The sequence below is a fragment of the Penaeus monodon genome, chromosome 6 (assembly GCF_015228065.2).
Source record: "Penaeus monodon isolate SGIC_2016 chromosome 6, NSTDA_Pmon_1, whole genome shotgun sequence".
In the NCBI taxonomy this organism is placed as follows: Eukaryota; Metazoa; Arthropoda; class Malacostraca; order Decapoda; family Penaeidae; genus Penaeus; species Penaeus monodon.
In genome coordinates this window covers 31,215,337-31,236,825 of record NC_051391.1, presented here as the reverse complement: position 1 = coordinate 31,236,825, position 21,489 = coordinate 31,215,337, and the positions used below count along the sequence as shown (strand labels likewise).

At 39.2% G+C, this 21,489-nt stretch overlaps 1 protein-coding gene across 4 annotated transcripts in view; it reads left to right on the top strand.

Moving 5' to 3' along the window:
• LOC119574389 (BTB/POZ domain-containing protein KCTD3-like) overlaps positions 1-21,175 on the top strand; it is a 23,389-nt gene extending 2,214 nt beyond the window's left edge. Inside the window, exons 3-15 of one of the 4 annotated variants that reach the window (XM_037921605.1) lie at positions 4,402-4,517; positions 4,733-4,957; positions 6,507-6,689; positions 7,596-7,689; positions 8,219-8,233; positions 8,458-8,654; positions 11,372-11,575; positions 13,016-13,132; positions 13,288-13,427; positions 13,654-13,840; positions 14,021-14,117; positions 14,726-14,898; positions 15,728-21,175. In XM_037921605.1, the coding sequence (XP_037777533.1) occupies positions 4,402-4,517; positions 4,733-4,957; positions 6,507-6,689; positions 7,596-7,689; positions 8,219-8,233; positions 8,458-8,654; positions 11,372-11,575; positions 13,016-13,132; positions 13,288-13,427; positions 13,654-13,840; positions 14,021-14,117; positions 14,726-14,898; positions 15,728-15,945 (1,966 nt within the window). In that variant the 3' untranslated portion in view covers positions 15,946-21,175. Of the gene's footprint in view, positions 1-4,401; positions 4,518-4,732; positions 4,958-6,506; positions 6,690-7,595; positions 7,690-8,218; positions 8,234-8,457; positions 8,655-11,371; positions 11,576-13,015; positions 13,133-13,287; positions 13,428-13,653; positions 13,841-14,020; positions 14,118-14,725; positions 14,911-15,727 lie in introns of all 4 variants that reach the window. The other 3 variants (XM_037921604.1, XM_037921606.1, XM_037921607.1) reach the window with 3 other exon arrangements.
• The last annotated feature ends 314 nt before the right edge of the window (positions 21,176-21,489 follow it).

Genomic DNA, 21,489 nt, shown 5'->3' with positions numbered 1-21,489 from the left:
CTCTCTCTCCTCTCTTCTCTCTCTTCTCAATCTCTCTCCTCTCTCGATCTCTCCTTCTCTCTCTTTTTTCTTCTCTGTCTGTCCCTCTCATCTTCTTTTCTCTGTCTCTCTCTCTTCGTCTCTGTCTCTCTCTTCTTCTCTTTCTCTCTCTTCTTCTCTGTCTCTCTCTTCTTCTGTCTCTCTCTTCTTCTCTGTCTCTCTCTTCTTCTCTGCACCTCTCCTCTTCTTCTCTTTCTCTCTCTTCTTCTCTGTCTCTCTCTTCTCTGTCTCTCTCTTCTTCTCTCTCTCTCTCTTCTTCTCTCTCTCTCTCTTCGTCTCTGTCTCTCTCTTCTTCTCTGTCTCTCTCTTCTTCTCCCCCTCTCTCGAGGAGAGGAGAGAGAGAGCGAGGAGAGGGGGAAGAGAGGAGGAGAGGGGAGAGAGAGGAGGAGGAGAAGGGAAGAGAGAGGAGAAGAGGAGAAAAAGAGAGGAGGAAGGGAGAGAGAGGAGGAGAGGGAGAGAGAGGAGAAGGGAGAGAGAGGAGGAGAGAGAGAGGAGGAGAGGTAAGCGAAGAGGAAGGGGAGAGAGAGGAGGAGAGGGAGAGAGAGGAGGAGAAAAAGAGGGAAGAGAGAGTCTTCTCGGTCTCTCCTCTTCTTCTTCTCTGTCTCTCTCTTCTTCTCTGTCTCTCGATTATTACTCTGGGTATCATCTATTCATTCTCGGTATCTCTTCCTCCTCCTCTCTCTTCCTTCCCTCTGTCTCGCTATTATGATAGGTCCTCTCTCGTCTTCTCTGTCTCTCTCTTCTTCTTCTCTGTCCTCCTCTCTCTTCCGCTGTCTCTTCTCTTCTGTCTCTGTTCTCTCACTCTGCGGCTCTTGTCATCGCTCAGACAGCATGAGATGGTCTCGCGGAGGATAGCGGTCTACTATATCCTTCTCTGTCCTCTCTCCTTCTTCTCTGTCCATACTTCTTATTCTCTGTCTCTACAACAGTCTTCTTCTCTGTCCGCTATATGCCTTCTCTGTACTCGTATCTTCGTCACTACTGTATCTATCTTCGTCATCAGCTCTCTTTGGTCTTCTTCTCTTATCTCGGTCTCTCCTGTATCATAAGCATTGCTTCTACTGTCTCTCTCTTCTTCTCTGTAAGCGCTCGTCTTCTCTCTCTCTTCGTCTCTGTACTCTCTCTTGCGTTCTCTGATCTCTCCTCTCTTCTCTGTCTCTCTCTTCTTCTCTGTCGCTCTCTTCTTCTCTGTGGTCTCTTCCTTCTTCTCTGTCTCTCTCTTCTTCTTCTCTGTCTCTCTCTTCTTCTCTCTCTCTCTCTTCTCTGTCTCTCTCTTCTTCTCTGTCCTCTCTCTCTTCCGTCTGTTCTCTCTTCTTCTCTGTCTCTCTCTTCTTCTTTGTCTCTCTCTTCTTCCTGTCTCTCTCTTCTTCTGTCTCTCTCTTCTTCTTTGTCTCCTCTCTTCTTCTCTGTCTCTCTCTTCTTCTCTGTCTCTCTCTCTCGTCTCTTTCTCCTCTGTCCTATCTCTTCTCCTTCTCTCTCTATCGTCTTTAGTCTCTGGTCCCTCTCTCTCTCTCTGTCTCTCTCTTCTTCTCTGTCTCTCTCTTCTTCTCTATCTCTCTCTTCTTCTCTCTCTCTCTCTCTCTTCTTCTCTGTCTCTCTCTTCTTCTGTCTCTCTCTCTCTTCTTCTTCTTCTTCTCTCTCTCTCTCTTCTTCCTCTCTTCTCTCTTCTCTTTCTCTCTTCTTCTCTGTCTCTCTCTTCTTCTCTGTCTTTCTCTTCTTCTACGTCTCTCTCTCTTCTTCTCTGTCTCTCTCTTCTTCTACGTCTCTCTCTCTTCTTACGCTCTCTCTCTCTTCTTCTCTGGTCTCTCGCTTCTTCTCTGTCTCTCTCTCTCTCTTCTTTTTCTCCTCTCTCTCTTCTTCTCTCTCTCTCTCTCTCTCTCTCTCTCTTCTTCTCTGACTCTCTCTTCTTTTTCTGTCTCTCTCTTCTTCTCTGTCTGTCTCTCTTCTTCTCTCTCTCTCTCTTCTACACTGTCTCTCTTTTTTTCTCTGTCTCTCTCTTCTCTCTCTCTCTCTTCTTCTCTGTCTCTCTCTCTTCTCCCTCCTTCTCTCCTCTCCTCCTCTCTCTCCTCTCTCTCTCTATCTTTCTCTCATCTCTCTCTCTCTCTCTCTCCATCTCGGGTCCTCTCTCTCTCCTCTCTCTCTCTCGTCATTCATCTCCTCCTTCTTCTTCTTCTTCTGTCTGTCGTCTCCTGGCCTGTCTGTCTTCTGTCTCTTTCTCCTTCTCTCTCGTCTCTCTCTCCTCCTCTCTCCTCTCTCTCTCGTCTCTCTCTCTCTTCTCGTCCTCTCTCTGTCTCTCTCTCTCTCTCTCTTTCTTCTCTGTCTCTCTCTTCTTCTCTATCTCTCTCTTCTCTGTGTCTCTCTTCTTCTCTGACTCTCTCTTCTTCTCTGTCTCTCTCTCTTCTTCCTGGTCTCTCTCTTCTTCTCTGTCTCTCTCCTCGCTTCTCCTCTCTCTCTTCTCTCTCCTCTCTCTTCTTCTCTCTCCTTCTTCCTGTCCTCTCTCTTCTTCTCTGTCTCTCTCTTCTCTGTCTCTCTCTTCTTCTCTGTCTCTCATTCTCGTTCCTCTCTCTCTTCTTCTCTTTTTTCTTCTCTTCTTCTCTGTCTCTCTCTCTTAGTCTCATCTCTTCTTCTCTCCTCTCAGTCTTCTTCTGCTTGTCCTCTCCTCTTCTTCCTCTCTCTCTCTCTTCTTCTCTGTCTCTCTCTTCTTCTCTGTCTTCTCTCTTCTTCTCTGTCTCTCTCTTCTTCTCTCTCTCTCTCTTCTTCTCTGTCTCTCTCTTCTACACTATCTTCTCTTTTTTTCTCTGTCTCTCTCTTCTTCTCTCTCGCATCGCTCGTCTTCCTCTTCTTCTCTGCTACTCTCTCTTCTTCTCTCTCTCTTCTCTTCTTCTCTCTCTCTCTCTTCTCTTCTCTCTCTTCTTTCTGTCCCTCTCTCTTCTCTCTCTCTCTTCTTCTCTCTCTCTCTTCTTCTCTCTCTTCTTCTCTCTCTCTCTTCTTCTCTGTCTCTCTCTTCTTCTCTGTCTCTCTCTTCTCTCTCTCTCTCTCTCTCTTCTTCTCTGTGTCTGTCTCTCTTCTTCTGTCTCTCTCTTCTTCTCTGTCTCTCTCTTCTTCTCTGTCTCTTGCTCTCTCTCTCTCTCTTCTCCTCTCTGCTCATCTTTCTCTCTCTCTCTCTCTCTCTCTCTCTCTCTCTCTCTCTCTCTCTCTCTCTCTCTCTCTCTCTCTCCTCCCTCCACCGCTCTCATTCTCTTCACCCCCGCGCACCATCCCTCTCCTACCCCTGCTCTGGTGGACTCGCCAGCTCTTTACCCTCCTCTCTTTCTCGCGCTTTCTCTCTTTCTCTACTCTCTCTCTCTCTCTCTCATCTCTCTCTCACATCTCCTCTCCTCTCTCTCTCTCTCTCTCTCTCTCTCTCTTTTCTGCTCTGTCTCTCTTCTTCTCTGTCTCTCTCTTCTTCTCTGTCTCTCTCTTCTTCTCTGTCTCTCTCTTCTTCTCTCTCTCTCTGTTCTTCTCTCTCTCTCTCTTCTTTTCTCTCTCTCTCTCTTCTCTCTCTCTCTCTTCTTCTCTGTCTCTCTCTTCTTCTCTGTCTCTCTCTCTTCTCTGTCTCTCTCTTCCTCTGTCTGTCTCTCTTCTTCTCTCTCTCTCTCTCTTTTTCTCTGGCTCTCTCTTCTTCTCTGTCTCTCTCTTCTTCTTCTCTGTCTCTCTTCTTCTCTGTCTCTCCCTCTCTCTTCTTGTCTATCTGTCTGTCTGTCTCTGTCTCTTTCTCTCTTTCTTTCTCTTTCTTTCTCTCTCTCTCTCTCTCTCTCTCTCGCTCCTCCTCCCTCCCTCCTCCTCCCTCCCTCCCTCCCTCTCTCTCTCTCTCTCTCTCTCTCTCTCTCTCTCTCTCTCTCTCTCTCTTTCTTTCTCATCTATCTCCCCATTTGTCTCTTCTCTCTCTCTCTCTCTCTCTCTCTCTCTCTCCCTCTCTCTCTCTCTCTCTCTCCTCTCTCTCTCTCTCTCTCTCTCTCTCCTCTCTCTTTCCTTTCTCCCCTCCCCCTCCCCCCCTCCCCCCTCCCTGATACCCCTATGTATGTGCACACACTGACACATACATTCACACACTCATGCATGCATGCATGCATGCATGTGTACACACACACACACATACACACACACACACACACACACACACACACACACACACACACACACACACACACACACACACACACACACACACACACACACACACACAAAGTGAGAGAGAGAGAGAGAGAGAGAGAGAGAGAGAGAGAGAGAGAGAGAGAGAGAGAGAGAGAGAGTGTTCTGTTCACACTATTAGCAAAAGAGAGAGAAGGCCAGAATATTTAGCCTCTCTCTTTATCACTGCAGACATGAGGCGGAATATTACGGCATTGCTCCCCTAGTGAAACGGCTGATGCTCTGCCAAGACCTGCACCATTCATCGTGTGGGGACGTCCTTTTCTGTGGATACCTTTCACCTCCAAGTAAGGCAGGAGCCAGCTGAATACATGTGTTTTAACTGATTATTTGTTATGATTGTCATTATTTATATACATATATCCAATTTTTGAGTAGGTGATAGATATTTAGGCTTCCTCTTACAATATTTGGTAGTTGATCAGAATTTTTCGGAAAATGTTAGTGGTTCTTTGTTAATGTTTAGTAAATGTGTAATATGCTTCTTGCATTTCTCGTCTAGGCATTCCAATCCAGGAGCCTCCCACCCCGTCCATCTCTGACAGCCAAAACAGGGCCACAGTCAATGCAAACAACAGTCCAGGTGGAGTCGTGCGTCTCCCGGAGGCACCTGCAGCGAGTGGGGGGGTTCCAGGGCCAGGAGGTGGAGCTGTGGCTGTCCCGAGGCCAGGCCATTCACGCAATTCCTCCCTGGACATGCGCCATAATCCCCAGATAGTTGGGCAAGGTGGGGATTGGGGCATTACCTGGTGCATCTTTTTACTAGTTTGGTAGTCTTCATTCTGTGACCCTCTTTCTCTTCTCTCAGCTTACTATCCCCATCAGCATATATTACAACCATTCTTTTAACTCCACTACGAAATCACAATCACTACCACCATATCACTATCACATCATCACCACACATGCCACTGTCTTGATAACCATAATACCACTATCTCCATCACCATAGTACTACTAACTCTTTTACCTTTTAACATCTCCTCCCTATCCTTTGTGTTCTCTTCTTCTTCTTTTTCTCCTCCTCCTCCTCCTCCTCTTCCTCCTCCTCCTCCTCCTCCTCCTCCTCCTCCTCCTCCTCCTCCTCCTCCTCCTCCTCCTCCTCCTCCTCCTCCTCCTCTTCCATATCACCCTTCTCCACAAACTGCCTACACTGCCTTCACCATTATCAAAACTATCACCACTTAACCACTATGGCAACCAGTAACAACAAAACATGAACATCAACACCTAAACAAACCACCACCAACTATAACAAAGGCAGTAACAATAACAATAGCTCTAAGAACAACAGCAGCTCCATCAACATCAACACCAACTTCAACCTCAGCTTCAGCACCAACTCCAGTATCAGTACCAATACCAATACCGCCAACACCAACGTGTCCAACTCCGCCCACACTACTGCAATAACCACCTTGACAATCACCATCTTGATCATTATAGATTTTTTTTCATATTTGCTTCATTTTTTTTTCGCATTTATCTATAAGATTAAGGTTTTGCATTATACTATTTATTGGCATATGTCTTGACAATTTTCCCCTTTATCCCAAAGATGTTACATATTTCTTTGCATGTTGTATGTTATTCCCCCCAAAATGCTTAGCAATCCTCAATTTAGTTGATAATGTCAAGTTAGATTTGGACTTCAATTATTCTCATGATGTATTGAGCTTATTGTTCTTTATTTTTATTAAAATTTTGTCTTACATGCTTTGAATTTACTACTTTTATGCCCTCTTTATTTTCTCAAAGATGAAAATGTTTCCTCACACATTCCTTAATAACTAACTTGAATTATGTTTGATGTTTTACATCTTGCCATAACAGGGATATTACACAGAATTGAACATTAAATCAGGCTGAGATAATAGTATAAAAAGGATATTAAACGCACATACATGCACGTGCGTGTGCATGCATGTGCACACACACACGCACCACACACGCACACACACGCACACACACACGCACACACACTCACACACACACACACTCACACACACACACACACACACACACACACACACACACACACACACACACACACACACACACACACACACACACACACACACACACACACACACACACACACATTTGAATATAGAGATATGTAAATTTGTGTTTGTGTCAGACCTAAAAATAGGAATAGAAAAATAAAAGATAGAAAGGAAGAGATATTATATTATTATTTTAAGGAAATGATATAGAGGAAAACATAAACTATGGTGGCAAAGGAGAAAAAAGACTCATCGTACACGGATCAACAGGTCTCCACAATAATGCGTATCCTGGCCATATTTCACGAAGTTCAAGCGACCTCCGCAGCCATGCGGCTCGGTCACACTCTCGCACACCGTCAATGGATCTACGGCACTCACGCAACTCTTCTGCTGATTTGAACAAGTTCTTCAAAACAGAGATTGGTGTTCTGAATAATGTTGGGCCTCCAGGTGTGTGATTTTTTTTTTTTTTTTTTTTTTTTTTTTATGTATTATTTTTGTTTTGTTTTGTTTTGTGTTACCTTAAATGGGGAGAAGGAGTAACAGTTCATTGATGATTAAAGAAGACGTAGTGCCCAAGTCATTGAAGGTGTATTTACACACAACAGCTTTTATTCCCATCTCTTATGCAAGCCTGTTTTTTTTTTTCCATAGGAGAGTTTATTTGTTAATTCCTCCTAAAACAGCCCTTTCTACCAATTGATGTATTATGCTGTATATTGCAGACAGTTTGTTAGAAAGATGCTCACACCCAGATAGTGTTTGTTCCTTTGAATAGCAGCCATATTGTTTGTGGAATGAAACTCATGGAAAGAAAATGTTAAGTCAGCATATTTTTACCTCCCTCCCTCCCTCCCTCCATATCCTCCTTGTTTTTTTGTTTTATATATATATTTGTATACATATATATACATATATATATAGATATATGTATATATATATATAATATATACATATATATATATATATATATATATATATATATATATATATATATATATATATTTTTTTTTTTTTTTTTTTTTTTTTTTTTTTTTTTAGTGATTTGATAATTGTCACAGATTATTTTCCGTTATCAATGTGTTAAAGTTTAGAATAGTATATGTAAAGCATGTAATGTGATTGAATGTATTTCCAAATTGCTTTAAACCAAATTAGTAGGAATGAAAGCATATTTTTGATACAGTGTGATAAACCTTAATTTCATTATATTTGTTAAGTGGTTGATTTGAGGCTTGATTCTCTAAATAGATTAATTAAAACCAGAGAAATAGTTTTAGCCCAGTAATGAATTTCCACGTATGTAAAAGTAAGGAGAATTGGTAATATAATTGTGGAAGGACTTTTAATCCTCAGGTTCAAGTTGGGTCGACCCGCTTCGCGTGCGGATGGTCAAAGCCCACCACAACTGGATCCTTGTAGCATACGCACATTTCGTCACTTGTTACAGGTGAGAAGATAGAAGTGCATGTGTTTTTTAGGCAAAAAGTTGTATTTCCTTGTGAAACAGAGATCTCCCTCCTCATTATCCCTACTGTTAAGGTTAAGTTTAGTTTTTAAAGTCCATAATTGGCTTTGTTTTATCCATCCCTCAAACGCTATTAAGGTTATGATTGTGTGGATCTAGTAAGTTAATATAATGTGAAATATTATTAGGAAAGTGAAACAGGTTTCTTTACTGAGAATATTTAGTAAATTCAGTATGTTTTATAAGCATGTTTCTCAACTGTAGGTACAATACTATACAAGTATGTTACATATTTAATTTTTTTGGTGTTTTTTTTAGTCTTATTTTTGTATTTTGAGTACATTTTATTTATTGTTTTTCTATTATGGACTGATCATAAAAGTTACTGACCCATATTAAAACCTTTTTGTTGTCTTCCAAAATTGTTAATATCTATTAATAGAACTTCCAAAATCTTTTTCAAATTTATTTTTTTATGTATTAATTTTCTTATTACATGCCAACATTAAAGTGCTGTCAATCGCTGGTGAGTGTGTGTACAAATAGCAGTTTCCCAATTTGTTTTAAAAAAAGAAAAGAAAAAGGGAAAAAAAAAAAAAAAAAAGTGTAGGAATTTTCATGTCACAATTTTTTTGTCTTTTTTTTCCCTTTATTTCATGCATATGAGGATTATTACAAAAACGATAAAATGTATGAAATATTTCCCTGAGCCATTGATCTGGATTGAGCTAATGTTTTCCCGCATTCCAGGAACAAAGATAGCACAGGCTGGCAGCTAGCTTTCACATCCCCACACATTGACCAGCTGATTGAGCGCGCAGCTTTAAATGCTAAGCTGTCTCCTCCCAGCCAAGGGGGTGAGGCGGGCCAGAAAATGCTCGCCATTTCCTACACTTCACACATAAGGTTGTGGGGCATCTCAGAGGATGGGACGCGGAATGACATCGGTGAGATTTCTATGGTTGGCTTTTGTTTATTTGGGGTTGTCTTTTATTCATTTTGGTCAATGTTTACATTAGTTCCTGTATAGAATTTTGGAATGTAAACTTCAGCTTTTGAGAGGTCAAGCAATTACAAAACCTTTTTTTTTTTCACTGGTATTTCAGTTCTTGATTAGTCATTAACAAGTTATAATGTGATTCCCTTCATTCTTGGCTTTGGATTACACTAAAACTTGACTTTATAAAACTTTAACCTAACTTAATAAAAAATAGCCTATTTATTAAGATGATGTGGATGGAGTCAGTCAGTCATCTGTGTCAGAGTCTAAGTCAGGTGCTGGAACTTGAGGGGGAGTTCAGTTGGATTCCGTTCATTGGTGCCATTCAATTTTGGCTTCAGGATAAACTTGCCTGTATGTTAGGTTACATAAGGTTAGGTGCAATATGTAAGAATAAGCTAAATCAGGCTGGAAACACTTTGATATCTCATTTCCAACAAACAGATTCTTCTGTTTTTTTTGTTTTTTTTTTATGGAATTTGTAAGAACTTGTAAACATCTGGTTTCTAAGGAAATGGTCCAGAAGAAATAGTTCTTAGACTTGTTTGATCTTATTTCACACACAAAATAGACACAAAAGAATTGTAATGTTATTTTATAGCTTTAGCTTAGTCTTTATTGATTCTATTTTTTTTTTTCTACACAGAGACCCCCAACATAGTTTTGTGCAGAATGAGGATTAAGATAATGACATTTTGCCCTTTTTAGAATCGAATTCTTTATGTTGAAGCTTTTTGAACAGCTGGAAGGGACATATAGTAATACATTGGATAGTTCACGTCACTGTGTAAGCCACACCAATTGTATTAGCATAGACTGATACTATTTTTATATTTTCTAGATTGTTTATCCTGTAATTTCATGGGTATACTTCATGCCATTCCCAGTTATTGGGGCTAGTATCATCTCTACAGTTAGTTTCTATGAAATAAAACTAACACCAATGTGCAGAAGCAGTATAATGGTACAAACAGTGTGATCCTTTCCTGAAAAAAATCCCCAAATTTTGTATATTGGCAACTGTGGTTTATGAAAGTCTTAACCCATTGCCGACGTGTGGCATGTACGTACATGCCATGGCATGGCGGGACCATCTGCCGGGGGCACGTACGCACATGCCATAGAGTATGCATGGACATGCCATGAGTTTTTTTTTGTTACAATCACGGCAAAAGATTATTTTTTGCCAGTGAAAGTGTTGATTAAGTCGGTTCTCTAACACTTTCTCATTTTTACCATGCAATAACAAAAAAAATGCAACAAACCGACAATTTCAACTCCATGATGCCACACACTGCTTTTTTATTCGGACTATAGACCGAATAATGTAATACTATGGAGTCTATATAACACAAAAATACCCTTCAGTCTCGATTTATCAGGAAGTTTGGCAAGTAGAGGACTGTAAAAAATAATGAAAATTGAAAATACAACATATCTTCGTAGTATTACGAAGAAACGGCATGGGATGCTGGTAATTGGCATGAGTGGTCGCGCATGCTCGGGCGACGATATAAGCCCCCGGCAGCAAGGCCCGGGCCACTATGAATGCTACCCGTCAATTATGGGTTAGTGATAGTTGGTAATGATTTGGGAAAAAAAGGGAGAAGCAATAGGGTTATTACACAGCTTTATTTCCACAAAGATAACCAACATAAAAAAGGATCTCCACTGGATCCAGATACTTCACTGTCATCAAGTGGTCCAAAATATGGGCATTAGACTTACTTAAACATTCACTCTGACAGGTGTGCTGCTTGTAGGCTGGGCCCACACAAGCACTTGTGTGTAGTGACAAGACTGTATGCCTCCCCTTTGCAATGTTATTTTTTCTTTTTCTGCATAAGCGTTTTGAACTTTTTTGCCATTTTCCAATGTCTATATTTGTCATTTTGTTTGCTTTATCCAGATGGTAATACACTGTTTTCCTTGCACAGACTCCATATTGTCTCTCAAGATAGTCCATAACTCAGTGCATTAGTAATAACACTAAGCAACAGTTGGTTATTTGTGTAATTATTATTATTATCACTAATATTATTATTATTATTTTTTTTTTTTTTCTTTCTTTCTTTTTTTTTCTCTAATATTCATTATCTGTTATACAACCTGTTCTGCTGGTCAAGGTGGTTAGGAGTAGGATCCTGAGCAAGGAAATAGTATCTTCCCTAGAGCCAGCATTCTTCCAGTCATGGCTCATGGACAGTACATTCCACACTCATTGTTAAGGGAAATAATGCAAAAGCTTCTTCTTAAATGCTAGATAAGTCTAATCACCTTCCAAGAGTTTTGTGCACTCATGGCACATCATTCTGTCACTCTGGCCTTCAGCCAAAATGATCAGAATGGCAAATTCATGTCACCCATGATGGCAGGTTCATGTCATCTGTCCCTCAGCCCATATTTTTTCCTTCATGGTGTGATGTTCATGTCATCTGGATAGTAGGGTTAATAATTTGCAAGACCACATAGCAGGTTCTGTCAGTCCTGTCCCAATGGATATATCCCTTCCAGCTGTGTCAAATAACTGAACACAGAGAGAAGGCTTGTTACCCCTGTGACTGATATTGCAAACTTTAAACAATTGGAATACTCAGTGAGGAGGTAATAGTAATGGTAGTCTCCTGTAATTAGTACTTAGAATATCCCACTCTCTACTCACAGGCACCTTCAACCTGGGAGTACCTGTGGAGTATCTGTTCTTCATTGGGTCGCAGCTGGTGGCTCTGTCCTCAGTGGGGAAGATTGGGGTGTGGCATGCCATGACCCAGCACTGGCAGATCCAGGAGGTCCTGCCCATTGCCTCCTTCGACACAGCTGGCTCCTTCCTCCTCCTTGGATGCACTAATGGTTCAATCTATTATATAGGTACAGAAATGCTCTTATAATGTTAACCCTACAAAGATGGTACCAGAAATCTCTGGGTAGTACTCATTCCAGTGACTTCTGGCAACTGTCTAGTCTTTTGGGCCGGGGAGTCCGCTACTCTTAGCGGAACTTCCTTCTCGTCTTGCCTTAGTGAGTCATGGCACCTATAGCCATACTTATCATGATGAGTTGGTTTTTCATGATGGCATAGGCATGCCCGGCTATAAGAGGTTAAGGGATGTGGAAGTAGGTAATGTGGTCAAATATTGTGTTACATGTATTATAGTATTTCTTTTTCCCTTCTCTCTCTCTCTCTCTCTCTCTCTCTCTCTCTCTCTCTCTCTCTCTCTCTCTCTCTCTCTCTCTCTCTCTCTCTCTCTCTCTCTCTCTCTCTCTCTCCTCTCTCTCTCCTCTCTCTTCTCTCTCTCTCTCTCCTCTCCTCTCTTCTCTCTCTCTTCTCTCTCTCTCTCTCTCTCTCTCTCTCCTCCTCTCTCCTCTCTCTCCTTTCCCTACCGCCTCCTCTCTCTCTCCTCCTCTCTCCTCCCCTCTCCCTCCCTCTCTCTCCCTCCTCTCTCTCCTCTCTCCCTTCCTCCCTCTCCTCTCCCTCCTCTCTCCTCCTCCCTCTCTCTCTCAACCCTCTCTCCCCTCTCCTCTCTCCCTTCTCCCCTCTCTCCTTCCCTCCTCTCCTTCTCCCCCTCTCCCCCTCTCCCCCTCTCCCTCTTTCTCTGTCTCTCTCCAATATACACTCACTCACTCAGTGGTGGGCCAACGAGAGGCAGCTGGAACAGTGGGGGCGGTGACTTTGTTTCTCTACCCCCATGACATACTTCCGGAGAGGAGCAACTGTTTCTTCATGCCACATTCCCGGTGGAGTAACAGGCCGCTTCATGCCCTAAGATCAAAACACACACACACACACACACACACACACACACACACACACACACACACACACACACACACACACACACACACACACACACACACACACACACACACACACACACATGCATGCATGCACACTCACACACACACACACACATGCACGCATCCTCACACACACATGCACACACACACACGCACGCACGCACGCACGCACGCACGCACGCATGCATGCATGCATGCATGCACACACACTCTCACACACACTTTCACTCACTCACTCACTCACTCACTCACTCACTCACTCACTCACTCACTCACTCACTCACTCACTCACTCACTCACTCATTCATTCACTCAACTGCCTTCCTCCATATAGAATATCATCAATCTCTCTCTTTCTCTCTCTCTCTCTCTCTCTCTCTCTCTCTCTCTCTCTCTCTCTCTCTCTCTCTCTCTCTCTCTCTCTCTCTCTCTCTCTCTCTCTCTCTCTCTCTCTCTCTGACTCCTCCCCCTCCCCCTCCCTGTCCATCCCTATGAAATATCATCTATCCCCAGACATGCAGAAATTCCCACTGCGAATGAAGGACAATGACCTCCTAGTCACAGAACTCTACCACGACCCGTCCAATGATATTATCACAGCTATCTCAGTGTACCTCACTCCAAAGACAAGTAAGAACTCTTTGAAATTATATTGATCAAATATTTCTCAAAATTTCTTAGATGATTTAGGAGGGTAATGCAATGCTTTCATATATTGTATCTGTATTATGACTGCTATTTTCCTTGATATAAAGTGAGTTCAGTTCGACACCACACCTCAACAGACGTGTGCGGGAACTGGATTGAAATCGCTTATGGAACAAGCTCCGGAACAGTGCGTGTGATTGTCCAGCATCCAGAGACAGTTGGCCATGGACCACAGCTCTTCCAGACTTTCACTGTTCACAGATTTCCTGTAACCAAGGTTTGTAATTCTGAGTGTATAAATGCACTTTTAGTAAGAGTAATTCTAATGGCATTTTATGTTGCTTTAGTCTGTATAATAGAAATGAATATTTTCACAAGATTTACTGTTAAAATATTCGGTTTACTGAAGACTGTTCACAGTATTGTATATCAGCATTATACTTTATATATAATAAACAGACTATACATATAATTCTGTGCTGTAATTTTGTTGTGCATTACAGGTCACTCTCTCAGAGAAGCTCCTTATTAGTGTTTGCAGTGAATACAACCATGTTCGCACTTGGTCTGTTACAAGGTTTAGGGGCATGATCTCTACTCAGCCTGGGTCAACGCCTCTCTCTTCTTATAAGATTCTTACAATTGATGAAGTAGATCCCAATATATATTATGCCATTGCTAATGATTGTGGTAAGTAATTATGTGTTTTGCTGTTAGTCTTTCCTAGCTTTTGAGAATTTGACAGTAGTTTAGTTTCCTTGAAATATTCTTGTATAATGTAATTATTTTATTTGTATTATATATATTTTTTTGTTCTTAATATCTGATATAGACTTACAAGAGCAGTTTAATAGAATAATATTTTTCCAGGGCCTTATGGTGAGCAAGATGATGAACAAGTGTTTATCCAAAAGGTAGTCCCAGACACTGACCAGCTCTTTGTTCGCCTAGCAAGCAATGGGAAAAGGTAAGGCTTATGTGACTGCTCTTTATGTTATCCAAAGTGTTTTTTGTATTTTTTAAAGTGTTATGCTTGTGTAAACTGACCTCAGTCACCTTTTACACATTAGATTAATTGTGTTAGTGTGGGATTTTGACTGTATGAATTTACTTTTATAAAATAGTTAATTGGTAGAAAATTCTTTTCTGGCTTTAAAGACAAGAATGCAGATTTAGGGAGAGAAAATGTTTTCAATGTGCAGTTTTTGAAGGGGCTGTCCCATGGTGCATTGAAGGTGGCTAAAATGTTCCAGTTAGATGAACTATGTTTGGGGTGCTCATTATTATATATCTTCTTTTTTAACAAAATATTTTGTCATTCTCTTAGCAGGTCAATAAATAGAAATGTATATCTTGTACCTTTTTATTTGGAGGAGACCTCTAAAAGTCTTGTTTCTTTTTTTTTTCTCTCTCTCTTTTTTTTTTTTTTTTTGCACACAAAAAAAACAAGCTTTGAATATTTGTCTTTAATGCAGATGTCCACAGTAAAGACATTTCAGTTAATTTAGCTCTTTCAAGACAATAAAAGTAGTATCAGTGTTGCAGTAACACAATGACCTGCATGTTTCTTTCCAGAGTATGTGTCATTAAGTCAGTGGACAACACAACCATTAGTGGCTTTTGTGTGCACGAGTGTGAGGGAAGCAGCCGCATGGGCTCGAGGCCGCGCAGATACATATTCACAGGCCATTCAAATGGGGCAATACAGATGTGGGACCTGACCACGGCCTTGGAGCTGTGCAATAAAGGTAGTGATGCAGGTATGGCTTCTCTTATTATTAGGATGGTTAATGTCTGATAATTCTGCCATTTCGTTTTTCTCGTTGTTCTTCATCCTTGCCATCATTTTTTTTATCTTTTTCTTACTATTAAATTTATCTTTTTCTCTTGCTTTCTTTCCCCATTTCCTTCCTTCTGCCCTTCCTTTTCTTTCCTTCTTTGTTTTTTTCTTCTATTTCCACTTCTTCTTCTTCTTCCTCCTCATCTTCTTCCTCTTCTTCTTCTTCTTCTTCATCTTCTTCCTCATCTTCTGCTTCATCCTCCTCCTCTTCTTCTTCTTCGTCTTCTTCTTCCTCATCTTCTGCTTCCTCATCTTCATCCTCATCTTCTTTTCAATTTTTTGTCTTCTTCTCCCATCTCTGCTCTCTCTCCTCTTCTTCTTCTGTCTTCTTCTTCTTCTTCCTCATCTTCTTCTTCCTCCTCCTCCTCATCTTCATCTTCATTTCCTACCTTTTTTCCTTTCTTCTTCTTCTTCTTCTTCTCTTCTTCTTCTTCTTCTTCTCTCTCTTCCTCTCTTCTTCTCCTTCCTTTCTTCTCTTCTCCTCCTCTCCTCCTCTCCTCCTCCTCCTACCTCCTCCTCCTCCTCCTCCTCCCTCCTCTCCTCCTCCTCCTCCTCCTCCCTCTCTCCTCCTCCTCCCTCTCTCCTCCTCCTCCTTCTCTCCTCCCTCTTCCTCTTTCTTCTCCTTCCTTCTTCATATTTTTTCTTTCTTCTTTCTCCTTTCTTCTTCTTTTTTCTTCTTTCTTCTTCATTTTTTTTTTCTCTTCAGAAATATATATAATCCCAATGTCCAATTACAGGCTTGGGCATCAATGGAGGCCCCGAACCATCTGAGCTTCTCCGCCTGCTGGACGTGTGTGACTTGAGTAATTCCTCGTGCACAACGCCGTGTCTTTCTCCCTCACCCCTCACCCCAGCCAATGCCCCCCCCCCCACCAACGCCCATACCCCAACACAGGCCACCTCCACCACACCTCCGGCCCCTCCCACCTACAGCAGCCCAGTGCAAGCTATCTAGCAAGCCCCTCGACAAGCAGCAGTCCCCAGCCACACCAGGGCCCCCTCCTCAAGCCAGCCAATGTTGCATTCCTCTCCCATAGTCAGAGCACATCAACCCGGGGAAATCAGGCCAACTCCTCCAATGAAGACGAAGATGAGGGCACGGCTTGTTGATGGTTCAAGACCGATATTGTGGCGATTGTGGCCGAGAAGATCAGTACGTGAGTGTTTTACCAAGAGGCAGTGAGAGTGCCTTGTGTGGAAGAGGAAAATTCACTATGTGGGGATCCATGGTGTATATATCCATTGATGGGGATTCGTACTAGTGGGGCTGATTTTCCAATGTATTCTCTTCATTGGAGTGGAGGGCAGATTGTGAAGCAGTGTTTAGTATCTATTACCCCATTCAGGAAGTTGTGACTAGACAAGAGCTAAAATGGTGGGTGTAAGACAAGACCATTTTTTTTATACTTGGGAAATAGGGGTTTTCAGCTGAGGGTTCAGAGTCACAGTAATTACAAATTGTCATATTTTGGTCTCATTTCATAACAGAGTAATAGACAGATGGTGCATATGTTTCAGATGTTATTTAGTGACATTTTACCATTTCCATTATGCATGCATGCAAAAGAAATTAGATAATGAGTCATTAGCCATAATGAATGAAATCATGGTCACAAAGCAGCATGTTCTCTTAGTAATAGGTCCAAGGTCACACCTTTTAATTTAGAGAATGTTTCAGCATAGGTATCATCTGTTTATCTTTTCTTTTTTATATGATTCATACCAATTTTTTACAGATTCTTGAAAATACTATGAAATATTCTCAAGCAGGGGAGGTTGTACAGTCAAGCAAATAAGTGACTAAGCAAAATTCAGAAACTTTTAGTTAAAACACAGAGGTGTCTGGTAACTGGAATCATTCATGAATAAATAAGGAAATGGTATGACAGAATTGCTTGTTAATTTTAAAAGTACATGTACCATTTTAATGGTATGAAAGTGGAATTCTTCTCCCAATGATTTTAGGTTGGCATATTTTTCTTCAAGTTTTACACAATTATTAGCTTTATTTTAATATTATATTGTTTTTTACTCTTTTTTTATTTACCAATATGAATATAACATACTCAAGCTTTCCCATGCTTTTATCAGTTTTCAAGAAATTTTAAAGGATGGTCTATATAATTAATTCAGACACATTGTTAACTCTGTCTGCTTTTATGCAGTGTATGAATATTGTAAATTTAATTTTATTATTGATGCACACTGAAAAAGCATGCTATCTTGTATCAAAATAAAGGACACAAAACTAGCCATCCACTAAATAATTCTCAATTATCCATACAGATAATCAGGTGTCCCATGATATTTTGTACTTACTCATCCAAAATCAGTTTGCATTCACTTTATCTTATTGAAGTATGATGGTTAAGGTTTTAAGCATGAATAAATAATTATATAGCCATATTTTTCATGATAAACTTCCCTTTATAGTGTTGTAGGAAAATGTGCAATGAAGTAAAGTTGCCAAATGATACTTCTTTTGAATGAAAATCATTGTACATCATGCAGTCACTTATTTGGCCAACTGTATATTTAAGTATTAGAAAGTTTGATTATTCACAAATAGCTTTATATATATCATTGGTGAATATTCAGAACTTTGATGTTGCATTGCAAATACTAAGCACAGGCATCAAACTGACTATTTACATTATACCACTCATTATTTACATAATCACATGAATGCTTTACAGTACCATTACTTGTAGTCATTACAATGATCATCTTTTTTTTAATGATTATAAGCCAGATATTTATATAGATGTACTGGACTACTCATTCATTTATTAATTTCCAGATGTCTGGACCTTTTATATTTGTTCACATTTTTATTTACCATTTAGGGAAATAGCAAAATGCATTGGGTGTTGGTTCGTTGGTCACAGAGGCATTAATGATGCAGGGAAATGCACATGGGTCATTATTTAGCGTAGAAAGATCCACTATCAGTTACAAACAACTACTAAATCAAATCCGTCTAGTATATAGCCGTAGCCCGCAGCCTTCAAAAGTATAAATGAACATTCAAAAGTTCAATCACCCTTGAGATTCTTTACAAAGAGAATGAATGTGTTGGATATGTGTGTTTCTTAGTATTTGTGTATTCATGTGATATACATATACTGTATATCTGCAGTATATATGCACAAGAGTAAATGCCAAATGATATGATTACATGTACAAGAATATGATATCTGCAAACATAATGGAAGTTGCATTTCTTCTATTTGTATGTCAGCCAATGAGAATTTAGCATGTGTTAACGTTATATAGTCCTTTGAACTCCACTTTTCCAAGCCAGAGGAACAAGCACATGCCACAGTTCCCAGTGCAAAGAGGGACAAGACTAAAACTATTCAGATGTTTGAAAGGAGAATTCCAAGTACAGTATTTTAGCGGTTCACATATTATTTAACACGGGGATATGTAGACCTCCCTTATAACACTCAGAGGCAAATAGTAATGTCTGTCAAATTCACCTTTATGTGAAAGATTCATTTTTTGTATTCAAGCTGGTATAGTCTTGCACAGCTGTCAAGTGCCAAATGTTAGAGTGCTTATGCTTGATAGACAGTAGTTTGGCGCATATAGGAAGATACTTGTAGGGAAAGAGGCATTTACCCATCAAAGTTGTGATTTTAAGCTGCAGAAGTGAAAGACTGTTATCCATTCCTGGTTCTGCCTTTCATTTGTAAGAAAATTAAGGGTAACATAGCTGTTGCCACTCTTGAAAGGTAGTTTTTTCCTGTTCATGCATTAGGAGATTATGACTTTCACTCTGAATTCATGATTGTTCCATAGTATTTCTTTCCATGGAGGTGCAGAAATCATCTAGGGAAATGAAAGTGGTAAGAAAGAGAAAAGAGAAGCATACATATACACTTATCTGACAAGATTGCACACTTGTAATTTGTTGACTTTAGAGATTATGTATTGTGCATCGAGATGTATATATTTACCATACACTTTTACCACCTTGATATACAGGCAGTCTGTGATGTTGCAGCACTAAAACTTAATGTCTGCCTCTTTCTATGTAAAAAATTTACATATACACAAGGAATAACAGAAGATATTACTGCAAGGAATGTGGACCCTCCAGTTCAAGAAATATATTATTTTTCCTTTTTAAGTCTTTATATGCCAAAAGGAATTTAAAGTTGATTTAAAGAGAGAGAGAGAGAGTGATTTTGAAATATGTTTTGAAAGTCACCATGTCAGAAGTAAATTTTTGAGGAAAATTGCATAGAAGTTTATCTGAAAAGCTCTCTCTAGATAGATCAGTGGAAAAATGTAGGTAAGAAAAGTAGATGCATTTCCATGACAGTCTGGTGGGATGGCATTTGCACTTATCCTACACTATGTGTTTGTCTTTCATAAGGACTATGTTGCTATGGCTTTAAGGTTAAACATAGTTGGGCATTTCTTCTTCCAGTTTCAATATCTATTCCATACTGTTGCCTTTTTTCCCAACTTTTTTCTCACATGTTACTCTATTTTTCTTTTTCTTGTTTAGTCTCTTGATCTCACTCTCTGGTGTATTTCCTTGTTTTGGAACAAATAACTGTTAAGAGAAATCAGAAATTAGGGCATGTGAGATACAATATCACTATGACTGTAAGTACTGTTGTAGTAACTAGAAAGAAGTCATTGTGAATTTTCCCATTTACCTATGATATATGAACACAATGCGCTCTATGTAAATATTTAAATCTTTGAGCTATAACGTTTTTTCTTCTCTCTTTCTTTCTCTTATTTGTCTCATTATTTTTGTTTTGTAAGTTAATCTTACCTTATATATTGCACTATATTCGGGATATTAAAGGTCATAATTGGTATGCATAGCAGCACATGTCTGTAATACATGTCTCTTTGTATGACATGCTTTGAATAATCATAATGTAGCAAATGAATATTTGTTGAGGAACTACCATTTTCTAATGTGTTTTTCTATTATTATTGTAAGCTAAGAGGTGAAATCAGTAAATGGTATGATTAATAGGTTACACTTATTTGAAGGTACACAAATATGTTTAAGAAGAAATACCAAAACAAACTAAAACTTGTAGTTTTAAGAAGGAATAGCTAATTTAGGAGTGGAAATTTTAAGGATGAAACCCAGAGATGAGACTTTAATGGAGGAAACTTGACATATTTGTCTTTCAGATATTTTAAGGCAGGATCCATGTTGTATTTATTACATGATGGAAGTTTTCTGTATATACATTTTCTTTTCTTCCTCTCCTTCTTCAAGTATGCTTTCACATAACTCCGTTTCCTCCTCACTTTTCTAATCTTTATTTTCAGAATATGGAAGTTTAATTGGGTATGCAAAAGAGAAGTGCAATAAATGTTTTATTTTTAATTTAGGAGTTTAAATTTTGAGATGACAGTGATACTAAAAGTTTAGGGTAGTCGGATGAAATGTTTAAACCATATATATTTAGCAGATTTTGTTCTTGTTTTATTTATTATTTTTTCAAGACCAGTTTCATTTGGAAACTAGCATTGTGATTTATTTCAGTGTAATTTTTTCAGGATTTTCTTGTTTGCTTTACTGCAAGTTTATTTTGATATAATTCATTAGCATTAACATGATCTCTTCTACATATTGTAAGACATATCACACTATATTTAGAATAGATAATTTTTGTCTGGTCGTCTTATGTGTATTTTCAGTATTAATTTACATTTTAATAAGCATTTATTAGATGCTGTTACACATTTCTCTTTTCTTTTTACTTCTCATCAGTTAATGGAGCTTTAAATGTTGAGCCATTTTCTTTGTTATTTTGTAAGTTAACAGCAAATGCTTTGTTTTTATATGAAACATTATTTTACATCAGCTCAAAATATGGTGTTATTTTACTCAAGGTTCAATATTTTTTTCTGTTTTAATAATCATTATTCATTTCCTTGGTATGAATGTAATCTTTATTCAGAAATTATTATTATTAATATTTTAATGGTATAATTGGTTTTTTTTTCTTTACATATATGGATTACATGTAAAACAGGGTAATACATTTGTTAATTTCACAAGTGGAATAACTAAAGAAGCCTAAAAGGATAGGTTTTATGTTGTAGTGTAAACTTCTTGTTATTTGTATAATTTATGAAAGGTTTTGTACTGTATATATATTTTTTCTTTGTTATAATGAGTAAAAAATTATTTCACTGGATATCTTGTGTTTGATTCACTCATACCTCAGAATGTAAGCACAGAGTATATTTTCTTTACAAGAAATTACGTTTTAACACTTCCTTCCACCCCCACCCTGCCCCCAAAAAGGCAATAGGTGATTAAATTGGCATTTCAGAAGACCTTTTTATATACAGACACTTATTATATATACAACAGAATATTATTACAAGTTCAACCTATATACAAACTATTTCACAGTGCATGAGGAGAAACTGTCCCATAAACAGTTAGAATCTATTAAATATTTAAATAACCTTACAACTAATGAAAATTTTTTTTCATTTTCACCAA